The 27104-nt window shown below is 36.5% G+C and overlaps 1 protein-coding gene across 1 annotated transcript in view; it reads left to right on the forward strand.

The window, feature by feature from the left end:
- LOC111159262 (protein tyrosine phosphatase, non-receptor type 4) overlaps positions 1-27104 on the forward strand; it is a 214884-nt gene that overhangs the window by 58454 nt on the left and 129326 nt on the right. Inside the window, exon 3 of the mRNA XM_022521712.1 lies at positions 25304-25411. Coding sequence (XP_022377420.1) covers positions 25304-25411 — 108 coding nt within the window. The remainder of the gene's footprint in view (positions 1-25303; positions 25412-27104) is intronic.

Below are 27104 nucleotides of genomic sequence, written 5' to 3' on the forward strand. Positions count from 1 at the left end.
TCTCCACATCTCAATTTCATAGGTCTGTTTTGGGGCTCAAAAATATTTTACAAGAGTACACAGGATAATTTGGAATCCAGTTTGTAGTCTCTTTCCTTACAGAAAAACACAGTTGGGAGGGATTGAAGACTGCCTTGGCCTTATTAATATTCTGCAGTTAGCCATTATTTATAGAGCACATTTTGCTGTTTATTCATTACATGTACTAAATGGGACATAATGAAAATCCATGTTCACAGCTATATTATATTTAATGTTCTCACTCATAGAGTAGGTTTTCTGTTCAGTATTTTTCTAAAAAATGTGAAACTAATGTATAGTTTTACAAGTGTTGTCTTTAGCAAGAGTTTTGAGCCCGTGTACATCTACAGTGATAATTCTCAAATGGGGCTGATTTTGTACCTGCTCTCCCTGCCCCAAGGGACATTTGGCAATGTCAAAACATTCTGGTTGTCACAGTTGGTAGGAGCTACTGGCATCTGGCGGGTAGAAACCAGGGATGCAGCTAAACATTCTGTAATACACGGGATAGCCCTCTGCTCCCAGAATTATCTGGCATGAAATGTCCTAAGTGCCAAAGTTGGTTGAGAAACTGTGCTCCAAAATTAGTGTTAAATGAAGATTTTTTTGATTAATACATTTATTTGTTGAAAGAATCTTCTTTTAGTTGCAGTTTTCTACCAGTTGGGTGTTCTTACTTTTGAAAGTTAGGAGTCAAGAGATTTTGTTTTGCTCCTTAGCACACTCCTATACACAAACATTTCTTCTTCAGTTGATAGTTTGCATTGTGCATTTGTGTATTAATAACATTGGGTAAATGAGAATGACTACAGTAAGACAGACCAGTGCACAGATCTCTCATCTCCCTGTGAAAAAATCTATTTTAGTTCACCTTTAAAGGAAGACAAAGAAGGAAAGTAGGATGTTTTAGGGACTAATTTTGAAATAGGGGGTTTCTACTGTGCAAAGAGTAAAATTTGCAAGTTTTGTGTGCATCAGAAAGAAATACATTAGATGGGACACCTGGGTAGCTCAGTCAGTTAAACATCTGCCTTCAGCTCAGGTTCTGATCCCAGGGTCCTGGGATCGAGTTCCGCATCAGGCTCCTTGCTCAGCGGGGAGCCGCCTTCTCCCTCTGCCAGCTGTTCTCCCTGCTTGTGCGCGCGCTCTCTTTCTCTCTCTGACAAATAAATAAAAAATCTCTTAAAGAAAAAAGAAAATACATTAGAGTCCCCACTGGGCCACTTACTTGCTAATTTTCCTTGGTAAAACAGAAAATTTTCCCAGTCTAAATGATTATGAATCATGTTTCATTGAGGGTTTTGGTAGTCACCAAGAGCAGAATTAACTTTTTATTTGAAGTATAACATACATAAAATAAAAATCAAATCTTAGGGGCGCCTACCTGGCTCAATCAGTAGAGCATGCAACTTTTGATCTTGGGGTCATGAGTTCAAGCCCCATGTTGAGCGTAGAGCCTACTTAAAAGAAATCCTAATGTAAGATTGATAAGAATTATGAAGTGAAATCTTCTGTGAAACCACCATTGAATCAAGATATAGAATATTACCAATATGTTAGAAGCATCCCTTGTACTTCCTTCTTGTTAGTTTTCACTACTAGCCCAGAGCAGTCACCAGACTGACATAGATTAGTTTTGTCTGTTTTTTACTATTATTAGAATAAATCATTTGAAATTGCTGTTTTTGTATGTTGGTGTCCACAGTTTCATATATAGTTCAACCTAAATATTACCCCCCCCCCTTCTGTATAATACTCCATTTCTGGTAGCCAGTTTCCAAAAATGGCCCCTCAATGAACTATACCTCTTAGTATTCACACTATTGCAGAATTCCTCACTCCTGAGTTTTGTTTGGTCTTTGTGATTCGTTTTTGTCTATGGCAGTAAAGAAGACTCTGTGACATGAAGCCTTCCACATTCTAGCTGAGTCTCTTAGAACTCACACTCTTGGAACAGTCTCAAAATCCAGCTGTCATGCTGTGCGAAGTCTGTACCGTATGGAGAGGCCATGTATATAGGCTTTCTCGTTAACAGCCCCAGCTGATATTTTAGCCAGCAGTCGGTCACAGTTGCCAACAATGTGAGTGAGCCATCTTGTAAATCATGGTACTGTCAAACTTCAGATGAATGTATTAGCTGCCGTCTAACTGGAACCACAAGTTAAGAACCAAAGCTGGGCCCGTCAACCCACAGAAGCATGAGATATTAATACTACTTAAAAAATATTTTGGTGCGTTTGCCATAAAACAATAGTGAGATATCATTGCACGAGTATACCAGAATTTATCCAATCCATTGTTTGTGGACCCTTGGTTTGTTTGCGCTGTGGGGCTACTATGAATACTGCAGCTCTATGCATTTCTTAGACATATATGTATATTCATGTATATATATACATACTTCTGTTGGGCAGATATCTAAGAGTAGAAAGGCTGGGTCAGATATTGTGAAACAGTTTTGCACGTACACTTCCACCAGCAGTTTACGAGAGTTACATGTGTTCTACATCCTCACCAACATTTGATATTTTTATTTTTTATGATTTTTTTTACATTTAAATTCAATTAATTAACGTGTAGTGTATTATAGGCTTCTCAAAGGTAGAGTTCAGTGATTCATCAGTCTTATAGAACACCCAGTGCTCATTACATCACAACACTTGGTATTTTTACATTTTAGCCATTTTGATGCTTGTGTTGTAGTATTGCAGTTTTACCTTCTACTAATTAATTTTTTCAGCATTTAAAAAAACAACACCAATCTTAGTCTTCCAGTGAATAAAAAGTAGCAGTTTACAACTCATTTTGCAAAGCCAGCATAACTTCCATATTAACAGCTAGTCAGATTATAAAGGAGTATTATAGACTAATCTGAGCAAAGTTTGCAAAATTTCCACACAAATTATGAACAAATTAAAATTATATATGCATGTACAAAAATACTCTTACGTGTTTATACCAAGTTAGGTTAATTTTGAGAATATAAAGTATAAAGGAAAAAAATCCATATGATCAATTCCCCAGCGTATTAAAAAACAAAAATGTAGTACACTAGAAATAGGAAAGAATTTCCATAAACTGCTAAAAGATATTTACAAATACCTAAGGCATACGTCATACCTAGAAATGAAATACTGAAAGTTGGTGGTGGTGTTTCCCATTTAATTATTGACCACTTACGTTTCCAGTTTTTAATCTCACTCTATGGTTTGCCAGTAATTTTGTTGACTTTTTTTTTTTTTTAAGATTTTATTGATTTATTTGACAGAGAGAGAGAGAGAGAGAGAGCAGAAGTAAAGAGGCAGGCAGAGGGAGAGGGGGAAGCAGGCTTCCTGCTGAGCAGGGATTCCCGATGCCGGGCTTGATCCCAGGACCCTGGGGTCATGACCTGAACCGAAGGCAGCAACTTAACCAACTGAGCTACCCAGGTGCCCCAATTTTGTTGACTTTTGCTAAAATCTCCTGCGTAGGAACTATTTGCCAGTTCCTCTTTGTAGGATCTGTCAACTTTGTTCTGTGTATGCTTAAACAGCTTTACTGAGATATACTTCATATTTAAAGTGTACAGTTCATCCTTGTCATTGTACAATTCAGTGGTTTTTGGTATATTGCAGTATTAAATTTTGAATATTGTAATATATATAACATAAAATTTACCACTTTAACCATTTCTGAGGGTACAGTTCATTTGCATTGATTACATCACACTGTTTTGCAGCCATTACCACTGTTTCCAAAACTTTTTCATCATTCCAAATAGAAACTGTGTAACCATTAAATAGTAATGTCCCATTTTCCCCTGACACCAAATCTGTGGATTTGTGTATTCTGGATATCTAAGTGAAATCATACAATATTTGTTCTTTTATATATGGCTTGTTTCATTTAGCATAATGTTTCGAGATTCCATGTAGTATGTATCAGAACTTTATTCCTTCTTATTCTTGAAAAAATGTTCCATTATATAGATATACCACATTTTGTCTATCTGTTCAACTGTTGATGGACACTAGGGTTGTTTTTACCTTCCACCTCTTGTGAATAATGTTGCAATGAATAGTAGCATACAAGTATCTAAATAAGTCCCTGTTTTCAATTCCATGGGGTATATACCCAAGAGTGTAAATGTTGGATCATGCTTTTAGCTTTTAAGGAACTACAAAAATATTTTCCATAATGGCCGCACCATTTCACATTCCAACCAGCATTAAGAGCTCCAATTTCTCCATATATTTGCCAACACTTGTTATTTTCCACTTTTTTTTAAAGATTTTATTTATTTATTTGACAGACAGAGATCACAAGTAGTCAGAGAGGCAGGCGGAGAGAGAGAGGGGAAGCAGGCTCCCTGCTGAGCAGAGAACCTGATATAGGGCTCGATCCCAGGACCCTGGGATCATGACCTGAGCCGAAAGCAGAGGCTTTAACCCATTGAGCCACCCAGGCACCCTATTTTCCACTTTAAAAAAAAATCGTAGCCATCTTAGTAGGTATGAGGTAATTTTTTTTTTTTTTATTGTGGCTTACACTGTATTTTTAGAATTACACTGGTGCGTAAAAGAATTGGTATATTGTTTTGGCAAATTGCACCTTTTATCGTTTATGTAGTGTAATGATTTTCTTGATGCTTAGCAGTGTTTTTAAAAATCTATTTTTGTTGTAAGAATTTCTACCAGGTTTCTTTGATAGGTATGATTGGTATTTGATTTCTTAACGATTTCCTGTCTTTTAACTTTTAATCTTTTCATGAGTTTACTGGCCTTTTGTATATCTTCTTTGTAGAAATGTCTATTCAAATTCCATGCTCATTTTATAATTATTTGCCTTTTTATAATGAGTTTTAAGAATTCTTCATATCTTCTGGATTCATGTCACTCATCAGATAAGTAATTTACAAATATTTTCTTGCATGCCATAAGTTGTCTTTTCATTTTCTTAACGGTATCCTTTTTTGAAACACAAAAATTTTTTTTATCTTTAATGAGTTACAATTTATTTTTTTCTTTTGTCATATGCTTTTGGTGTCCTGTCTGAAATACCATTTCCTTGGCCATGGTCACAAAGATTTACTCCTGTTTTCTTCAAAGGGTTTTATGGTGGTAACTATTAATTTTATGCCTATGGTCCATTTGGAGTTCACTTTTTATATGGTGAATGGTAGGGATCCAGTTTCATTCTTTAGCCTATAGATATCCAGTTGTCCCAACACCATTTTTAAAATTAAGTTTTTAATTTTATTTCAGTCTAGTTAATGTACAGTGTTATATTAGTGTCAGGGGTACAACATCATGATTCACCAGTTCTGTACATTACCCGATGCTCATCACAGTAAGTGTACTCTTAATCTCCATCACCTGTTTCACTTCCCACCTGCCTCCCTTTGGTAACCATCAGTTTGTTCTCTGTAGTTAAGAGTCTGCTTCTTGATTGGTCTCTCTCTCTTTCTCTTCCTTTCCCCCTTGCTCATTTGTTTTGTTTCTTAAAATCTGCATATGAATGAAATAATACAATATTTCTCTTTTCCTGACTGACTTATTTCACTTGGTATTATACACTCTGGCTCCACGTATGTTGTTCCACATCTCAAGATTTCATTCCTTTTTCTGGCTGAATAATATTCGTGTGTGTGTGTGTGTGTGTGTGTGTGTGTGTGTGTGTGTGTGTATCACCTCTTCTTTATCCATTCATTTATCAGTAGACACTTGGACTGCTTCCATAATTTGACTATGTAAATAATGGTGCAATAAATATAGGGTTGTGCATATATCCTTTTTTCTTTTTTTGAGAGAGAGCGAGCAAGAGTTTTTTAATTTTAGCCATGATTTGCATTCAAATGGTAATGAGTGATGTTGACAGTCTTTTCATATATTGTTGGCCATCTGTATGTCTTTTCTTTGAGAAATGCCTGTTCACATCTTTTGCTCATATTTTAATTGGATTATTTTGGCTGTTGAGTTGTATCATTTTTTAAAAATACTTTGGATAGTAAGCCTTCATTGGATACGTCATTGCAAATACAGCCTCCCATTCAGTAGGCTGCCTTTTAGTTTTGTTGGTTGTTTCCTTTGCTGTGCAGAAGCTTTTTATTTTGATGTAGTCCTAATAGTTTATTTTAGCTTTTATTTTCCTTGTCCCGGAAGACATATCTAGAAAAATGTTGCTACAGCTGATATCAGAGAAATTACTGCCTGTTCTCTCTCTTAGGATTTTTATGGTTTCAGGTCACACATTTAGATCTTTAATCCATTTTTTAAAAAGATTTTTATTTCTTTTTATTTGAGACAGAGTAGGCAGGAGCAGGGAGTAGTGGGGCAGAGTGGGAGGGAGAAGCAGGCTCCAGACCCTGGGATCATGATCTGAGTCAAAGACAAACACACTTAACCTACTAAGCCACCCAGGCATTCCTCTTTAATCCATTGTGAGTTTATTTTTGTGTGTGGTGTGAGAGCATGGTCCCAACACCATTTTTTGAATGGACAAAATCATTCCCATTTGAGTTCTCTTAACACCCTTGTAACAAACCAATCCGTGGTAAATATAAGAGTTATTTTTCTGGACTCTGAATTTTATATTCTTTTCTATTTCAATATCTCCCCTTATATGAACACAACATTGTTTTTTTTTTTTTTTTTTTTTTTTAGATTTTATTTATTTATTTGACAGAGAGATCACAAGCAGGGAGAGAGGCAGGCAGAGAGAGAGGAGGAAGCAGGCTCCCCGCCGAGCAGAGAGCCCGATGCGGGGCTCGATCCCAGGACTCTGAGATCATGACCCGAGCCGAAGGCAGCGGCCCAACCCACTGAGCCACCCAGGCGCCCCCACAACATTGTTTTAATTCCCTAGTTTCATAGTAAGTTTTGAAATTGAGAAATATATTTCAACATTTGTTTTTCTCTTTCAAGATTGTTTTAGTTGCAGACACATTTAGGACTTTTGAGTCCTGGTAGTGTATTTGCTCTTGTCATTCTAAAATGTCTCCTTTTTCTCTGTTAAGTTTTATTTTCTCATTTCAGTTTATTTTATCTGATAGTAATATACGCACTCATCTTTTCTTTTGATTAATGTTTACATCGATTATCTTTTCCATCATTTACTTTCAACCTACCAAATCTTTATTTGGGATTTCTTGGAGACAGCATACAGTTAGGTCATCTATTTTATATCTTCTCTGCCTGCCAGTCTCTGTTTGAGTCCTGGTTGAAAATTGCTTTTTTCCAGAGAAGACTTTTATGTGCCTTTGCCAGTGAGTTGAGGGCACCATCATCCCAGGATCTCTTGTATTTTTCACTTGGGGTTCTCAGACCACATTGTAGCATGAATTCTGACCAGGTAGGCAAGTTATACTTTTACTTTGTAATTTCTCATATTTTTCTGTGCCATTCTACATGGTATGATTTTTGTTGTTGTTGTTTACTTTTACCAATATAAAGTTTGTGGGTCTCTTGTATTTCCAACCTGAATGGACCCTGGTATCACTTTTGATTCCCATATGTATCCTTTGGTTAAAGTAGAAGCTAGAAAACATAAGGGCTAGAAATTGACTTTAGCATTTTTGAATAGCTAGGCTTCCTGATTTCACTTTGTTTTGGATTGTTGTTTCTACCTTTTTTTTTTTTTTTTTTAATATTATCTCAGTAACAGATTAGAGTAACAGATCAGAGTGGTTATCCTTGTCTTCATCTTAGAGGAGGAGCTTTCAGCTTTTCAACATTGAGTACGATGTTCATCATGGGTTTTTCATATGTAGCCTTTATTATGTATGTTTCTTCTATGCTCACTTAATGTTGAGACTTTTTATCATAAGTAGATGTTGAATTTTGTCAAGTGCTTTGTCTGCATCTACTAAGATGCCCATATAATTTTCATCCTTTGTTGATGTAGTGTATCACTTAGATTGATTTACAGATGTTGAATTATTCTTGTTTCCCTGTAATAAATCCCACTTTGTCCTGGTTATGATCCTTTCAGTATATTGTTGAATTCAGTGTGCAGATATCTGCTGTTGAGGATTTTTGTTTCTATGTTCATCAAGGATTACCGGCATGTTTGTTTTGTCTTTGTCTCATTTTGATATTAGGAAATCTGGCTCCATAAAATGATTTTGGAAGCATTCCTTCCTCTTCATTTTTTTTAAAATTTTTATTTTTTAAATAATTTGAGAAGGCTCGGTACTGAGTTTTCAACGTTTGGTAGAATTCACCTGTGAAACTCTCTGGTCCTGGGCGTTAGGGTTTTAGGAGTTTTTAAATTACAGATTTAATTTCAATACTTGCAGTTAGTTTAGTCAGATCTTTTATTTGTGATTCTGTCTTTGTAAGTCATTGTTTTTAGGAATTTATCCATTTCTTCTAGGTTTTACAATTTGTTGGCATATACTTGTTTGTAGTAGTCTGTTATCATCCTTTGTATTTCTGCAGGGTCAATTGTAACGTCATCATTTCTGATGTTATTTGCCCCCCCCCCCTTTTTTTTTTGCATGGGTCCTGTTAGAGATTTATTATTTTTTTAAAGAACCTGTTCGTTTCATTGGTCTTTTCTGTGTTGTTTTTTTTTTTTAAGTCTGTTTCATTTCTTTCTTCAAGATTTTATTTATTTGAGAAAGGAAGAGCGAGGGAGTGTGCACAAGTGGGGGTAGGGGCAGAGGGAGAGGGAGAAGCAGACTTCCTGCTGAGCAGGTAGCCCAATGCCAGACTTGATGCCAGGACGCTGGGATCATGACCTGAGTGGAAGGCAGACTCTGAACGACTGAGCCACCCAGGAGATTTATTTCTGCTCTGATCTTTACTGTTTCCTTCCTTCTGCTAACTTTGAGCTTTGTTTGTTCTTCTTTTTCTGGTTCATTTAGGATTAAGATTAAATTGTGTATCTGGGACTTTTTTCTTCTTTCTTTAGGTAGGCCTTTATTACTGTCAACTTTCCTCTTAGAAATGGTTTTGCGACATCCCATGGATTTTTGAAGGTTGTGTTTCCATTTTCATTTGTCTCAAGGTATTTTTTTGTTTCTTTTTTGATTCTTTGTTCACTCATGGTTTGTTTAGTAGTGTGTTGTTTAGTCTACACGTATTTGTATTTTTTCTTGTTTTCTTCTTGTAATTGATTTCTAGTTTTATACTGTTGTGGCTAGAAAAGATGCTTGATATGATTTTAGTCTTCTTGAATTTATTGAGACTTGTTTTGTGGGCCAACATACTATTTATCGTAGAGAATGTTCCATGTGCACTTGAAAAGAATGTGTGTCAAAGTGCTTTATATATCTACTCAGCTAATCTGGTCTAATGTGTTGTTTAAGGCCACTCTTTCCTTATTGATTTTCTGTCTGGTTGATCAGTCTTTTCCATGTAAGTGGGGGTAGTAAAGTTCCCTACTATTACTGTGTTATTGTCATTTTCTCCCGTTTTGTCTTTATTTGTATTTGCTTTATGTATTGCTTTATGTATTATGTATTTGCTTTATAAAACATCTAGGTCCTCGTATGTTGGGTGAGTAAATATTTACTAATGTTGTATTTTCTTTTTGAATTGACCCCCCTTTTATCAAATGCCCTTCTTTGTGTTTTGTTACAACAAACTTTGTTTATGTGGTTTCATTTTATTTTCTACCCCTTTGAGTAAGGAGGTAATTGTATGCTTTTTCTCCTTCATTCTGTTAATGTTACATTATTAATTATGTGTTTAGTTTTTGTGATATTAAATGCTCCCCAGAATCTTTGAATCTTTTTTTATTGTGATGCCAAATTCAGTTTGCTAGTATTTTATTTGAAATTTTTGCATCTCTATTCATTAATGTGATTTGCCTTTATATTTTCTTTTACTGTTTTATTCCCCCTTTGAAGTAGAATCATAAGAGTAATTGGGTAACATTTCCTGTTTTTCTATTCTTTGGAATGGTTTAGGTAAATGAAGATTATGTATTCTTTGAAGGTTAGAACTTCACAGATATCATAATGCTTTATGTGCCCTTTAGGGGCACATAGATTTTAAACAGCTTACTGATTTCCTTTCATTGTTTTAGGTCCCTGTGCTCTATGTGGTTCTATTTTGCATTTTTGTTATTGTTAATTTATTGTTATTATTATTCAGTCTTGTTAGAGACTTGCGTCTCCTTAATTTTTTCAAACCATGTATAAGTAATTTGGGAGTATGGTGAAGTGTTGATTTGTGTTAAGTTTTATTCTTTCCATATGAAAATCTGGTTGGTTCACTGGCATCTTATTGAAAAGAACTTCCTTTTCCCAGTGCCCTTTAGTAGTAGTCTGTTGGAAATAAAGTTTGTGTGGGTCTGTTTTCTGGCCTCTTTCCCCTACACAATGGATCTCTTCATTTGTTTTTGCCAATCAACACTGTCTTAATTATTTTAGCTTTATAATAAGTCTTTGTATTAGATAGAGAAAATCCTTTTATATTTTTAACGATTTTACTCACTAAGTTTATAGTTTTTATAGTTCTTTTATTTGAAGTTTTAAAAGAAATGTAATTCAGCTTTCCTGACTTCTGCTCTTGATTCCATTAGTGTTTTATAATTTTGGATTATGACCTTGTCTTCTGATAAGCATTATCTCTGGGAATCGTCTGTAGTCTGGGTTAAGGATATGTTCCTTAAGGGGTGTTTTATTTTCACCCAGGACTAGTATTCTATCATAATTATTCACCTTTGGGAATCTACAAGCAATAAATGATATAAACTCAAACTTTAGACCCATGTGAGGGCAGCCTTGTGTTTGTGAATTTTCAGGGTAGATGTTTCCTCTTCAGGGGGATCCCAGGTAGAGGCAGAAACACTTCTTTAATTTCATCCTGGGCTGGTGGGAGGATTTTTTCTCCCTTAGTGTGTCTTTCATTAATAATGTCACCATCCGAGTTTGGAGTTTTAGTGGGAAAGTCTTAGTCCTGTATCTTAACCCTGTTTGAGCCCATGGCCTACTCATTGTTTCACCTGTGTGTGATAAATTGCTTATTCTTTTTTAAAAAACACTTACTTTCCAGAAAGAACGTGCATGTGTGCATGAATGGGGAAGGGTAGAGGGAGGGGGAGTGAATCTCCCTCACTGCTGAGCAAGGAGCCCGACATAGGGCTCAATCCTACGACCCCAAAATCATAACCCAAGCAGAACTGAAGAGGCAGGTGCTCAACCAACTGAGCCATCCAGGTGCCATGACTCCTCATTCTTTAACAAGCCTTTCCATGGCAGTCCTAGCACAGCTTTTAAGTGTTCTGTTTCCTCCTTTCTCCATGCTGTAGGCTTCTTTTCAGCCCAGCTATACAATTAAAGGAATGTTTATTACATTTTATCCAGCATCTCTAGGGATTTTGTTGTAAAGAGTTCTTAGATTATCTACTCTGTCATATTGCTGGAAAGGAAAGTTGGTATTTTTAAATGGGTTAATCAAAACAATTGTATATTTTCAGCTTTAAAAATTTTCCTTTCAGATGGGAAGATTAAGTATAAATAGTCTTCCATTGTTGATAAGGGCAAAATAATTCCATAAAACAGTATTTTTATGGTGGCTGTAAGCGTAGCCCTTGGGCTAGATAATTTGGGTAGAATATATGTTTTGCTACTACCTGTGTGATCTTTAGAAATCTGTGTTTATTTTCTGTGTCTCAGTTTCTTCATCTTTAAAGAGTCTTACTAGGACCTACCTCATAGAGTTGTCATGATAATTAAATGAATCAATACATGTTCACTTACAATAGTGTCTGACACAGCAAGCGTTCGGTAAGTGTTGGCTATCTCTATTGTTAATTATTACGCACTTTGCTAGCCATAATTCTTACGTCTTGAGGTTCTTTCTCTTTATGCAGAACCTTTTCTGTGACTTCTGTATAGGAAAAGAAAGCAGTTTTTTAACTGTAGAAGGTATAGTTTACATTTGGAGTACCATAATATTTGTTTCCTTCCTCTTGTTTTATTTTTTTTATTTTTTTTTTTTAAAGATTTTATTTATTTATTTGACAGAGAGAAATCACAAGTAGGCAGAGAAGCAGGCAGAGAGAGAGGAGGAAGCAGGCTCCCCGCTGAGCAGAAAGCCCGATGCGGGGCTCGAACCCAGGACCTGGGATCATGACCTGAGCCGAAGGCAGCGGCTTAACCCACTGAGCCACCCAGGCGCCCTTCCTCTTGTTTTATAAATTCATTCCAGGCCAAATAAAGAAGTTCTTGAGTTGCCTGGGTGGCTCATTTGATTAAGCATCTGCCTTCAGCTCAGGTCATGATCCCAGGGTCCCGGGATTGAGTCCCACATTGGGTTCCTTGCTCAGCAGGGAGACTGCATCTCCCTCTGTCTGCTGCTCCCCCTGCTTGTATGCATGCTCTCTCTCTGTCTCTCTCTCTGGAAATAGGTAAATAAAATCTTAAACAAAAGAAAAAAGAAAAAACGAGAAACCTTAAGGCCCTACTAAATTTTAATTTTAAATTCAGTAAGTTATCTCCATTTCTTGTCAACGTTGTTGTGTTTGTTATCTCTTAAAGTTTATGTTGTCTGTTAAGAATCTCTCTTCACGGGGCTGCCTGGGTGGCTCAGTGGGTTAAGCCTCTGCCTTCAGTTCAGGTCATGATCTCAGGGTCCTGGGATCGAGTCCCGCATCGGGCTCTCTGCTGGGCAGGGAGCCTGCTTCCTCCTCTCTCTCTCTCTCTCTACTTGTGATCTCTCTCTGTCAAATAAATAAAATCTTAAAAAAAAAAAAGAATCTCTCCTCACTTTAGACTCCTAATGAAAATCCTTTCCCATTCTGTATACTTTATCCAGGGATATAACCAAAGTCCATCCTCTAAGAGCAATATGCCTTTGACCTAAACATTATGGAAATAACTTTCCTGCAGCCCTTCAGTGTTCCAACCTGCTAACCTCTTAATGCAGTTTTCTTTTTCTTAAGTGAAAATATTCCTCTTTTTCACCTTCAGGAGCACATCTTTAGAAACAAGGGACCTCAGAAATCATCAAATTTTGTTGTTTTCAGATATTTTAAAGTGTGGAATCCTTTCTTTTTCTGCCATGAAGATACACATACACTCGTATGTGGGTGGGTGGGTGGGTGGGTGATGGATCAGTTACACTTACTATGGTTGAAGCAGGAAGCCTAAATTTGGCCTTTCCTCCCTCAATACACAGATGAATTAGACTATTCCCATAGGTTAGAGTTGATGGAACTGGCCTAAGTAGAAACAGAATTTACCCAAGGCTACATATTAATTGCCCAAATAAGGACGTGACCTATTTATTATTTCCGTTTTACTACCTATCCTCCAAAAGATTTTTCTCTGCCGTAGGTTTTGCAGTGCTGCAGCTTGGTGTTTTCTTATAAACTTGTCTAACACATTTGTCTTTGTGCGTGGCCTGCCAACAGGAATCTCAGTTTTGCCTGGCAGTTGTTATTGACTTAAAGTTCTAGTGATAAACCCAGATAAGTTCTGTTAGGAGCAATTTCTTCATCTTTAAGGGAACTGTTTATAGTAAGTTAGCTTCTGTGCAGATGCACTACTATCCTGTAGAGATTTTCTCAAATGCCTTGTTGTTTAACTGGTCCTCTTATGAAGTCAGAGAAACTGAAGAACCAGGAATGCTTGCAAAGGGACTTAAAAGCTATATAAACTTAATTTTTTTTCTGTAGGCCATTTTGTCATTCATTTATTCAATTACCAAATATATTTTTATTGCCTTCTTTGGCAGTCACTGTTCTGCCTACTGGGGATTTTGGTACATGTCAATGTTCTCCATCAGCTGTTTCCTTACTTTTTTTTCTGACCCTGAGCAGAGACATGGCTTCAGTATTTTTTGCTCTCTGTGTTTGAGTCTAGTTTCTACTCTGTGAGTGAGGGCTGTGTTGAGGCCTCCAACTTTTGGCCACACCATCTTCCGTTTTAAAATCTGTAACACAGAGTCGAGATGTATAAAAAATGCTAGTGGCCTTCTACTTCTGTGGAGATTCTGTATCCCTTGACTAGGATCTAGAATCTAGTATCTAAACATAGAGGGATTCCCATCTTGTTGGCCACACTGAAATGGAACTTACATAGTATTGGCCTGGAAGGAAGATAGAGAAAGTGGATCATGGCTCAAGTGCCAAACACTCCCTATTACCAAGATTTAGTACAGTACATTTTTTTTTGAATAAATGCTATTTCATTTGTTTTATGCTCTTACCACAATTCCTTTAAGACGTTAAGTTGTTGAGGTTTGTGTGTGGGGTTTTTTGTGTTTTTTGTTTGTTTGTTTTGTTTTGTGTGTGTGTGTGTGTGTGGTTTTTTTTTTTTTTTTGCTTTTTTTGCTTTTTTTGTTTTTTTTTTAGTTATTTTCCATAGCAGTAGTTGTTTTGCTGGGGACTAGGTCAATGGAACTGCTTTCAGGGCATCTTTACCTGGTTGATTTTGAACATTGAACCAGCCTTGCATCTCCGGAAAACCTCACTTAGTCATTGTGTATAATCCTTTAAGGATTGCTCAATTCTTTCTATTAATATTTTGTTGAGGAATTTTGCATTTATGTTCACGAGAAATATTTGGTCATAGTTTTCTTTTTTTATACTTTGGTTTTGATGTCTGCTTATATTGGTTTCATAGAGCAAGTTGATTCTCTGGTGGTAGGTTGAGTAGAATTCTTCCTTTTTTAATAGAATTTTCATTTATTTATTTATTTATTTATTTATTTTTTAAAGATTTTATTTATTTAAGAGACAGTGAGAGAGAGAGAGAACACGAGAGCTGGGAGGGTGAGAGGAGGAAGCAGACTCCCAGCTGAGCAGATCCCAGGATCCCGAGAGCATGACCCGAGCTGAAGGCAGAGGCTTTAACCCACTGAGCCACCCAGGTGCTCCTAATATAATTTTTAAAAAATTATTTTACTTATTTATTTGAGAGAGGAGAGTGTACACAGGCAGGGGGAGGGAGAAAGACAAGCGGACTCTACACTGAGTGTGGACCCAGATGTGGGACTCAATCCCACGACCCTGAGACCATGACCTGAGCTGAAATCAAGAGTAGGACACTCAACCCACTGAGCCACCCAGGCACTCCAAGTGGAATTGTTCTTAATTCTTATTTAAATGTTTCTTAGAATTCTCCAGTGAAATCATTAGGCCCAGGAGACTTCAGTTTTGGGGAGGTGTTTTTGTTGTTTGTTTTAAGAGGTTTTTTTTGTTTTGTTTCGTTTTTAGGTATACTTTCATTAAAACATAATTATGCAGGGCACCTGTGTGGCTCAGTCAGTTAAATGTCTGCCTTCAGCTTAGTAGTTTTTGCTTTTTGAGGCATTAGTTTATTTCATCCGAATTGTCAGATGTATGTGTATAGATATGTTTCTTCTATTTACTTACCTTGTAAATGTTTTTGGAGTGTGTAGTGACATCCTTACTTTTAATTCTGTAATTGGTGATTCTCGTATTCTTATTTTCCCTTTATCACTCTTGCTAGAAGTTTCTCAATTTTATTGATCTTTTCAAGAACCAGATTTCCATAGATTTCTTTTTTTTTTTTTTTTTAAAGATTTTATTTATTTATTTGCAGGGGAGAGAGCGCATGCACAAGCGGGGTAGGGGGGTGACGGGCAGAGGGAGGGGTATATGCAGACTCTCCACTGTGCAGGGAGACTGACTAGGGGCTCAATCACAGGACCCCCAGGAATTATGACTGAGCCAAAGGCAGACACTTAATTGACTGAACCACCCAGGTGCCCCTCCATAGATTTCTGCTTTTAACTTGTATTTTACTCCCTTACATCTGTTTATTTTGCTCTTTTTCTAGTTTTCTTTAGGAGGGAGTTAAGGCTATTGACTTGAGACCTTTTCTAATGTAAACATTTAGATCATAAATTCTCTTCTCAGCACACTTTAGTCAAATTTTGAACCATCATTTTCTTTTTTCCGAGTTATTGTACTTTCCTATTTCCCTGAGTCATCTTTATCCTCTGGAGTATTGAAAAATGTTTTCTTTAATTTCCAAGAGTTTACTTTCTAATTTTTTCTTAACTTTCTGTTACTGTTTACTGTTTTTATTGATTTCACTGAGATTATAGAGGACTGATTTTAGTTTTCAGTTTGGTAACGTTTATTTATTGACCCAGGATATGGCCTGTCCTATGAATGTTCTGTAGACAATTGAAAAGAATGAGCATTCTGATTGTTGACCAGATAGTGTCCTATACATGTCAGTTGGATCCTGTTAGTTGATGTATTATTGAATTCTTCTGTATTCTTGCTAATTTTCTATTTAATAACTCTAGCAACTGCTAAATATTTGACATTGCCAGTTATATTTGTGCTTTTTCTATTTTCTAATTTTCTTCCCACTCTATTTTTATTTCATTTCCAACTATGTTCTTTTGTGCATAAATTTTTTTTTTTTTTAAAGATTTTATTTATTTATTTGACAGAGAGAGAGATCACAAGTAGATGGAAAGGCAGGCAGAGAGAGAGAGAGAGGGAAGCAGGCTTCTTGCTGAGAGCCCGATGTGGGACTCGATCCCAGGACCCTGAGATCATGACCTGAGCCGAAGGCAGCGGCTTAACCCACTGAGCCACCCAGGCGCCCTGTGCATAAATATTTTTAATGTCTTTTTTTCTAGTAAAATTATTTGCTCTTAAGTGTACTTTTCAAAATTAATGTTTGCATGATATATCTTTCCTATCCCTTTGCTTTCTATTTACATATATTCTCTTTGAAGTTTTAATTTTTTTTAAATAGTAGGTAGTTAGATCATGTTTTTTTCCTACATGTTAATCTCTGCCTTTACATTCATCTGTTTAGACCATGTACTTTCATGTAATTATTTACATGTTAGAGCTTAGGTGTGCTATTTTATTACTTTCTGTCTGTTAAATTTTTAAATTTTTTTTCTTCCCTTTCTAATAGATTATGTGAACGTTTTTTAGAGTCTCACTTTTACTTGAGTGTTTTTGAGAGTATATTTTTGCATAGCTTTTTTGGGTGGTTGCTCTTGTGGTTTTATATATACAAACTACAGTTGTGTAGTTGACATTGAACAACATGGGTTTGAATTGCATGGGTCAATTTTTTTTTTTTTTAAAGATTTTATTTATTTATTTGACAGACAGAGATCACAAGTAGGTAGAGAGAGGAGGAAGCAGGCTCCCCGCTGAGCAGAGAGCCTGATGCGGGGCTCGATCCCAGGACCCTGGGATCATGACTTGAGCTGAAGGCAGACACTTAACTGGCTGAGCCACCCAGGCACCCCTGCATGGGTCAATTTGTATGCAGAATTTTTTAGATAAATACAGTACAGGACCATAAATGTATTTTTTAAAATGATTTTCTTAACAACTTAATATTTTCTTTTCTCATCTTACTTTATTGTAAGAATACAGTATATAATCATATAACATATAAAATATGTGTTAATTGACCATTTTTGTTATCAGTAAGGCTAGTCCCCAGGAGGCTATTTAGTTAAGATTTTGGGGAATTAAGAGTTATATGCAGGTTTTCAACTGTGGGGCAGCAGGTGGAAGTTGGCACCCCTAATCCCTGTGTTGTTCAAGAGTCAACTGTATATTGGTAACAATATTTTACTGCCTTAAGTGAAGTAAGAAATTCTTACCTGCCTTTAGGGACCTTTACCTCCCCTCCTGCTTTTATAATTGTCTTAATTTTTTTCTCTACCTACATTGGGCAGCATGTGAGATAAAGTTAAAATGTTTGCTTTTAACCATCAAATATAATTTAATCCTACAGAGAAGCATAGGCCTTTATATTTTTCCTAGTTTCTCCCACTCTTTTGCTCTTTCTTTTTTGTTTTTCTAAATTTCTCCCTGTTATTGTTTCCTTTCTGGCTTGGAGAACTTCTTTTAGCTATTCCTTTAGTGATGGTCTGTTAGTGATAAATTCTCTTGAATTTCTCTTTTTCTGAGAATGTTGTTATTTACCTGTCATTCCTATATCATATTTTCTCTTAATAGAGAATTCTGTTTTGATAGTTCTTTTAGCACCTGGAAAATATTATGTACAACTTTCTTATATCTATTCTATTTTGAATTGTCAGTCCCTATAGGTAAATGTCTAATTCTTTTTCTAGTTGCTTTCAAGATTTTTTCCTTTTTCTGTTTTTTAATTTTTTTAAGATGTTATTTATTTATGAGAGAGAGAGAGAGAGAGAGCATGCGCACGCATAAGTTGGGGGAGGAGCAAAGGGAGAGGGATAGACAGACTCCACTGAGCACAGAACCCCAGGCAGGGCTCAATCCCATGACCCCAAGTAACAACCAGAGCAGAAACCAAGAGTTGGACGTCCATCTGACTGAGCCACCTAGGCACCTCTCTTTTTCTTTTGTTTTTAGTAGTTTGTTCATGATGTGTTGCAGTATATTTGTTTGGATTCATTTTCTTTGGGATTCAGTTGGATTCTTGAATTTGCGCTTTTACTTCTTGGCAAATTTGTGACAATTTTATCTAGTATTTCCTTAAATATTTTATTATCCTGAAACTCTTTTCTTTTTTAGGGACTCTAGGGACAAGACTGTTATATCATTTTTCATTATCTCTTTCAGTGTCTCTGAAGTTCTGGTTATTTTCTTTTTTTCAGTCTAATTTCTTTTTCTTATTTAGCTTGGGTAATTTCTATTCATCTGTCTTGAAATTCATTGATTATTTTCTTCTTATATTCATGCTGTTGAGCACATCAAGTTAGTTTTTATTCCTATACTATATTTTTCAGTTATATAATTTCCTTTTGGTTCTTTTTTCTTTAAGATTTTAAAAATATATATATATTTGAGATAGAGTGAGCACATAAGCAGAGTGGGGCAAGGGGCTGGAGAAGTAGGCTCTCTTCTGAGCAGGGAGCCTCATACGGGGCTCGATCCCAGGACCCTGAGATCATGACATAAATCAAAGGCAGACATTTGACTGACTGAGCCACCTAGGCGCCCTTCCTTTTGGTTCCTTTATATTTCTTCGCAGAAATATTGATTAATTTTTTTCTTTTTTTAAAACTGCATTCATTAGTGGCTCACTGAAATGTTCTTAGGATGGCTGCTTCAGTGTTGGCATCTTTTGATTGCTTTTTCTCACTCTGGTTGAGATTTCCCAGGTTCTTTGTATATAAATGATTTTAGGTCATATTCTAGACATTTGGGGGCAATGTTTTGTGAGACTCTGGATCATATTCAGTCTTATTTTTGCAGGGAGTCACCTTCGTAGCATACAGCCCCTGGCCTTCTTTTGTTGATTGTGGTTGTAATGATAATTTGGTTTCCAGAACCTTTGTATTATTATTTTGTTCTGCTTTGTGTATATGTTTCCCAGAGACTTGACTGAAGGCCATGCATGTAATACACACTGTAACTGAGTTTTAAAATCTTTTGCTCTTTTAATTTTAGTTAGTTTTACATGAAATCCAACATGGGTGTTTATTATTGCAAGATTTAACTGTTCCTTTTCATAGTTATCCCCTCTCCCAAATAGCTCTCCTTTTTTCTGTTTGATAGATGCCATGTGCTATAGCATAATGGTGGTGTTAGTGGAAGTCTAGGCTTCCTTCTTATGTTCTGATGTCTCCACTAGTGAGGAAAGCCAAACACTGCCTGTTACCATGAAGCTGAGGTGAAAGTTCAACAGTATACTCAGTTTCTGCTGGTACCATCACTAAGGAGTAACTATGTCTTGTAGCTTGCCTTTGGTTGGCAGAAAGTAAACCAGGCTTCCCACTGGCCCCCAGCTAGTATGCGGAGGCACGTGGAACTCTAGGCTTTCTACTTGATTTCCATGACACTACTGGAGATGGGCTCAGTTTTTCCATTGGCTTTGGCAGGAGTAGGGTCAGTACCTGGGTGGCTCAGTTGGTTAAGCATCTGACTCTTGGTTTCAGCTCAGGTCATGGTCTCGGTTGTGGAATTGAGCCTTGCGTTACAGAGTCTGCTTGAGAGTAAATCCCTCTTCCTCTTCCCTCCCTGCCATGTGGGCGTGTGTGATCTCTCTCTCTCTCTCCCTCTCTCTCTCAAATAAATAAATAAAATCTTAAAAAAAGAAAAGAAAAGAAACCCTTGTTTTCCTGGTCATTTGGCTAGGGAAAACAGGTTTGTTGGTTGGTTTGTTTTATAGGCTCCATGTCCAGCATGGAGCCCATTATGGGACTTGAACTCACAACCCTCAGATTAAGAGTTGGATGCTTAACTGATTGAGCCACCCAAGCAACCCATGAGACCAGGCTTTTTTTTTGGGGGGGGGGGCTTGTTTTTATTAGTGCCTGTTGGCATTTCTGGGTTGTAGGAATCTCTAGAACCAAATCTATGATGTATGGGAGATGAAAGCAAAACTGATGACTCAGAAAAAAATAATGCATACATTTGGAAATAAATCCATATATTTGTGGCCAGCAGGTTTTTGCCAAAGTTACCAAGATGTATTCAGTAGGGAAAGAATAGTTTCTCCAATAAATGGTGCTTGGATTAGTAGATACCCACATGCAAAAGAATGAAGTTGTGCCCCTGTCTAGGTATATACCTACCATATATGAAAATGAGCTTTAAAAGGTGAAAGAACTACATGTTAAGAGCTAAAACCATAACAGTTTCAGAAGCAAATACATAGGTAATTTTTCATGACCTTGGATTTGGCAGTTAATCCATAAATATGACCTCAAAAGAAATAAATAAATTTGGCTTCACAAAAATTTAAAACTTTTGTGTATCCAAGTATATGATCAACATACCTACAAATGGGAGAAAATATTTGCATCCAGAATATAAAAAGAACTTACAGAACTGAATAACAAAATGATCATCAACCCAGTTTTTAAAATGAGCAGAAAGGTACCTGGGTGGCTCAGTCAGTTAAGTGTCTGACTCTTGATTTTAGCTCAGGTCATGATCTCAGGGTTGTGAGATGAGACCTCCACATTGGGCTCCATGGTGGGCATGGAGCCTGCTTAATATTCTCTCTTTCCCTCTGCCCCCCCCCCCATAAAATAGGCAAAGAACTTGATTAGATATTTTTCCAGAGATGTAAAAATGACCAATAAGCACATGAAAAAAATCCTCAATATCATTAGTTTTTATGGAAATGGAAATCAAGACCACATTGAAGTATACTACTTCGTACCTACTGGGATGGCTTTAATCAAAAGAATAGAAAATAACAAATGTTGGCAAGGATTTAGAGAAACTGGGATTTCACACATTGCTGGTGGGAATATAAATTGCTACAGCTGCTGCAGTCAGGAGTTTTTAGTACCTCAAAAAGTTAAACATAATTTCCATATGCTCCAGCAGTTCCACTTTGTACCTGCCCAAAAGAATTGAAAGCAGTGTTCTTGGTAGCATGACTCACAGTACCCAAAAGTGGAAACAATCCAGATGCCATCAACTGAAAAATTCTGATATATCCATATACTAGAATATTACTTAACCATTACAAAAGGGAAATTAAGGGTGGATACATGATACAACATGGATAAACCTTGAAAACAGTATGCTAAGTGAAAAAAGCTAGACACAAAAGGTTATATATGTTTGGTTCCATTTATATGAAATGTCCATAATAGATAAATCCATAAAGCCAGGAAGCACATAAGTGGTTGCCAGGAGATGGGGAGGGATACTGTTTAATGGTTACGGTACTTTTTTTGGCGTGATGAAAATGTTTTGGAACTAGTAGAAGTGATGATCACACAATAATGTCAGTATATTAAATGCCACTAATTTGTACAAAATGGTTGGTTTTAGATTATGTGAATTTTACCTCAATGAAAAGAAATGGAAAGAAAAAAGGAGTTCCCTTGCCCAGCTGCCACTTTCTTTTCACCTTTCAGAGTTTTCTTATTTTTAATCTGTTTTTTGTTTCTTTGTTTCACTTAGCTGAAGGTATAGGGAGGAATACGTCTACTCCATCTTGTCTCTAAAAGAATACATTAGACTCCCCTTAGTAGCTTTTTTTTTTTTTTTAAGACTTTTACTTATTTATTTGACAGACAGAGATCACAAGTAGGCAGAGAGGCAGGCAGGGTGGGGGGGAAGCAGGCTCCCTGCTGAGCAGAGAGCTCGATGTGGGGCTCGATCCCAGGACCCTGAGATCATGACCTAAGCCGAAGGCAGAGGCTTAACCCACTGAGCCACCCAGGCGCCCCCTCTTAGTAGCTTTTTGAAAGACTAATGCTTGATTTCCATTCTGGATTTTTTCTTTTTTTTTTTCCTTTTTTTCTTTTTATTAATATATAATTTATTATTTGTTTCAGGGGTACAGGTGTGTGATTCATCAGTCTTACACAATTCACAGTGCTCACAATGGCATATACCCTGCCCAGTGTCCATCACCCAGCCACCCCTCCCTCCTACACTCCTCCATGCCAGCATCCCTCAGTTTGTTTCCTGAGATTGAGTGTCTCTCATGGTTTGTCTCCCTCTCTGGGTACATCTTGTTTCATTTTTTCCTCTCTTCCCCTATGATCCTCTGCCTTGTTTCTCAGATTCCATGTATCAATAAGATCATATGATAATTGTCTTTCTCTGATTGACTTATTTCACTTAGCATAATACCCTCTAGTTCCATCCACGTTGTTGCAAATGGTGAGGTTTCTTTTTTGATGGCTGCATAATATTCCACTGTGTGTGTCTCTCACCTCTTCTTTATCCATTCATCAGTTGATGGACATCTAGGCTCTTTCCATGTTTGGCTATTGTGGACATTGCTGCTATAGACATTGGGGTGCATACGGCCCTTTTTTTTTTTAAGATTTTATTTATTTATTTGACAGACAGAAATCACAAGTAGGCAGAGAGGCAGGCAGAGAGAGGGGGGAAGGCAGGCTCCCCGCTGAGCACAGAGCCCGATGTGAGGCTCCTTCCCAGGACCCCTGGATCATGACCTGAGCCAAAGGCAGAGGCTTCAACCCACTGAGCAACCCAGGCGCCCCGCATATGGCCCTTCTTTTCACTACATTTGTATCTGGGGTAAATACCCAGTACTACAATTGCTGGGTCATAACGTAGCTCTATTTTCGACTTTTTGAGGAACCTCCATACTGTCTTCCAGAGTGGCTGTACCAGCTTGCGTTCCCACTAACAGTGTAGGAGGGTTCTCCTTTCTCAGCATCCTTGCCAACACCTGTAGTTTCCTGACTTGTTAATTTTAGCCATTCTGACTGGTGTGAGGTGGTATCTCATTGTGGTTTTGATTTGTATTTCCCTGATGCTGAGTGATACTGAGCACTTTTCCATGTGTCTGTTGGCCATTTGGACGTCTTCTTTGGAGAAATGTCTGTTCGTGTCTTCTGCCCATTCCTTGAATGGACTGTTTGTTCTTTGGGTGTTTTCGAGTTTGATTTCTTTACAGATTTTGGATACTAGCCCTTTATCTGAAATGTCATTTGCAAATATCTTTTCCCATTCTGTCAGTTGTCTTCTGGTTTTGTTGACTGTTTCCTTTGCTCTGCAAAAGCTTTTTATCTTGATGAAGTCCCAGTAGTTCATTTTTACCCTTGCTTCCCTTGCCTTTGGCAGTGTTTCTAAGAAGAAGTTGCTGTGCCTGTGTTCTCAAGGAGTTTGATGTATTCCTGTCTCACATTGAGGTCTCTCATCCATTTTGAGTCTTTTTTTGTGTGTGGTGTAAGGAAATGATCCAGTTTCTTTCTTCTGCATGTGGCTGTCCAATTTTCCCAACACCATTTGTTGAAGAGACTGTCTTTTTTACCATGGGATATTCTTTCCTGCTTTGTCAAAGATTATTTGACCATAGAGTTGAGGGTCCATTTTTGGTCTCTCTATTCTGTTTCATCTATCTATGTGTCTGTTTTTGTGCCAGTACCATACTGTCTTGATGATGACAGCTTTGTAATAAAGCCTGAAGTCCAGAATTGTGATGCCACCAGTTTTGCTTTTCTTTTTCAATATTCCTCTAGCTATTCTGTGTCTTTCTAATTCCATACAAATTTAGAATTATTTGTTCCGCTTCTGTGAAAAAAGTTAATGGTATTTTGATAGGGATTGCATTAAATATATAGATTGCTCTAGGTAGCATAGATGTTTTAACAATATTTGTTCTTCCAATCCATGAGCATGGCATGTTTTTCCATTTTTTTGTGTCTTCTTCAGTTTCTTTCATGAGAATTCTATAGGTTCCTGAGTACAGATTCTTTGCCTCTTTGATTAGATTTATTCTTAGTTATCTTACGGTTTTGGGTACCATTGTAAATGGCATCAACTCCTTAATTTCTTTCTTCTGTCTTGTTGGTGTATAGAAATGCAGCTGATTTCTGTGCGTTGATTTTCTATCCTGACACTTTACTGAATTTCTGTATGAGTTCTAGCAGTTTTGGGGTGGAGTCTTTTGGGTTTTCCACATAAAGTATCATATCATCTGCAAAGAATGAGAGTTTGACTTCTTCTTTGCCAATTTGGATGCCTTTTATTTCTTCTTGTTGTCTGATTGCTGAGGCTAGGCCTTCTAGTCCTATGTTGAATAGCAGTGGTGATAGTCATCCTGGACTAATTTAATGAGAATGGGAGAGGGATGGGAGAGGTAAATTGTGTCCATATGAAAAATTCTTACATGTTATTCGAATGATAGCCGCCATTGTGAAGCACTCTTTGAAGCACATGTTTTCTGCCACCAGTGAATTTTGCAAGTAGCTTTATGACCCAGTCTGACCAGTGAGACATGAAGAAAAGTTCTTTGTAAGATAACCTTACAAAGAAGGTTGTTTTTTTTGTACATTTTCATGTATTGGTATGAATTTTGAAATTGCTATGACCATCTTGTTAACAGCCTACAAAGACAGTTAATACCAGGAGTGCATCACTTTCCAGTCACAATTTAAATGGAAGAATAAAAACAATAAGACAAATGATGAAGATATATGCATGAGTTAATGTGGCAATAATATACAGTTACAAAAATACCCTGATAATAGCCTGAAAGCAGAAGCCATTTCAATCAAAGGTTTTCCTTAATGGCATCTTATTTATTTATTTAATTTATTCATCATTATTATTATTTTAGAGAATGGGGGGAGAGAGAGGAAGAGAGGGAGAGAGAGAATCTTAAGCAGACCTTTTTTTTTTTTTTTATAAGTTTGTTTTTTTAGTAATCTCTACACTGAATGTGGGGCTCAGACTTATGGCTCAGAAATCAGAGTTGCATACTCTACGGACTTAGCCAGCCAGGCTCCCCAAATCAGACTGATTTTTAAGTAGTATGTTAACACATAAACTCTTTATCCTGAATCAAGTCATTGTTTTAGAAATAGTTGCCAATTTAATAGAAGAGGACAGAAGTTTAGGAGCTCGAAAATCTGAAAGTGTATTGCCTACCAGTGTTGATTTCCTTTTATTTTTCTTCTAGAAACATGATCAGGGACAAGTTCTGTTGGATATAGTCTTCAAGCATCTTGATTTGACTGAGCGTGACTATTTTGGTTTACAGTTGGCTGACGATTCCACAGACAACCCAGTAAGTTTAAATTGTTGTATTTTGTTTCATTTCACTTTTTCTCTCTGTTCATAATATAAAGTCCTTTCTGATTTATGTTTATTAATCTGATTAGTAAGGTTTTTTAAAAGGATTTAATTAGAATGATTAGAGGTGATTCTTTTGCCTTTGTTCCTCATTTTCTTGATGTTTTAATTTGTAAAGATTTTTCCTTAATGTTTTTGTAATTATGTCAGTTTATAAATCTAGTATCAGTTTTATTTATGTGTCTCAGACAACTGAAATGTAAAGCTAACTCATGGTACTTGACTAAAAGAGAAAACTGGGCATAAAGGTTAAATATTAATGTAGTATTAAAGTATTGAAGTAAAATATTTTAAAATGTTAATGTATCTTATTCTTACATAAATTAGCCTCCATTAAAATACAATCAGTTTTTTGAGGCATTCATGTCAATCTGTTTGTAACTAAAATTCTTAATTTGTTAAATGTAAATTTTCCAAGTAGGAAGACTCAAAGGATACCCTCCCAAATGAGACAGAGATTAAATTTCACAGCTCTACATTTCTTAGGCATTAAGTTACTTAGATTGTTACTAATTCTTTAATAGTTCCAATCACGTTTTTGTTTTTGGTGGAAAAAAAAATCACATTATAGAAATAGAAGATAGTGTGTGATGAATAAGAGAAATGTTAAATTCTTTGAAAATGTATATGCTTATACAGATAAGGTCTTTTACAAAAGAATATGGTATTCTTTAGATTAATACAGGAGAGTGACTATTTTGAAGGAGACCTTTTGTATATATAGTTTAGAAGATTGAGATCAGTGCTTTAGAAATGACATTGTAAAGGCATATTAATAAAATGGCTATAGAAAATAAAATAACTCTTATGTGAAAAATAGAGTTTCTATCTCTTGTTCTGTCTCTCTCATAGTCAGAATCTTAGGTTCCTGAATGGTTAATGGGAAGTAAATACGAGATGTTATATATTACTTTTTCTTGGCGTCATTTACTGGTGTTGTATGAAAAACTGAGGGATGATGTGGATAAAAGAGAGCAAGAGCCAGCTAGTCTCAGTGCAAGGAAGTCCTTTTATACTGAACTCAAATGAAAACAAACTTTTCCTCTAAGTTGATACCTTCACCAGAGACTGGAGCTTCTACGGGAGCCTTGAGGCAGAGTATTATTTCTTGATAAAAAATAACACGTGAAAATGGAAGTGAGTAGAAATGTCAGTAATGCAACCTTTCCCAGAAAGATAAATTGTGAGCCTGGCAAATTCCCTAGAGGTGTCTGCTTTCCCTTCCTTTGTGGAATGTTGAGCTAAAAAAATAAATAAATAATTCTTAGATTATCTTGCTAACAGTTCTAGGTCCAACCCTTTAGCTGGAAGTCTGTCTGTAGATTGATCAGAGAAGTGATAAGACAACAAATGAGAAAGAGTGGCTCCTTATCACCATTGTCTGCCGTGAGTGTGAAAAAAACCATCACTTGTGACACAATATTCTAGAAGAGCTAATACTGACATCACATATATTGTAAGATATAAGAAATCCTGTTATGTACATTTGTATACAGTAAGACATTTTTATTCTAAGGCAATTACAGCAGGATGAATATGGGGAAGCAGAGGTATTTTTAGCTGGGTTGATCTTTTTCCAGTCCCCTGCTTTTACTTATTTTGTCTTACATTTCTATCTTGAGTTTTCC

The sequence above is a fragment of the Enhydra lutris genome, unplaced genomic scaffold (genome assembly GCF_002288905.1).
Source record: "Enhydra lutris kenyoni isolate GAN:26980312 unplaced genomic scaffold, ASM228890v2 scaffoldscaffold1, whole genome shotgun sequence".
Taxonomy (NCBI): Eukaryota; Metazoa; Chordata; class Mammalia; order Carnivora; family Mustelidae; genus Enhydra; species Enhydra lutris.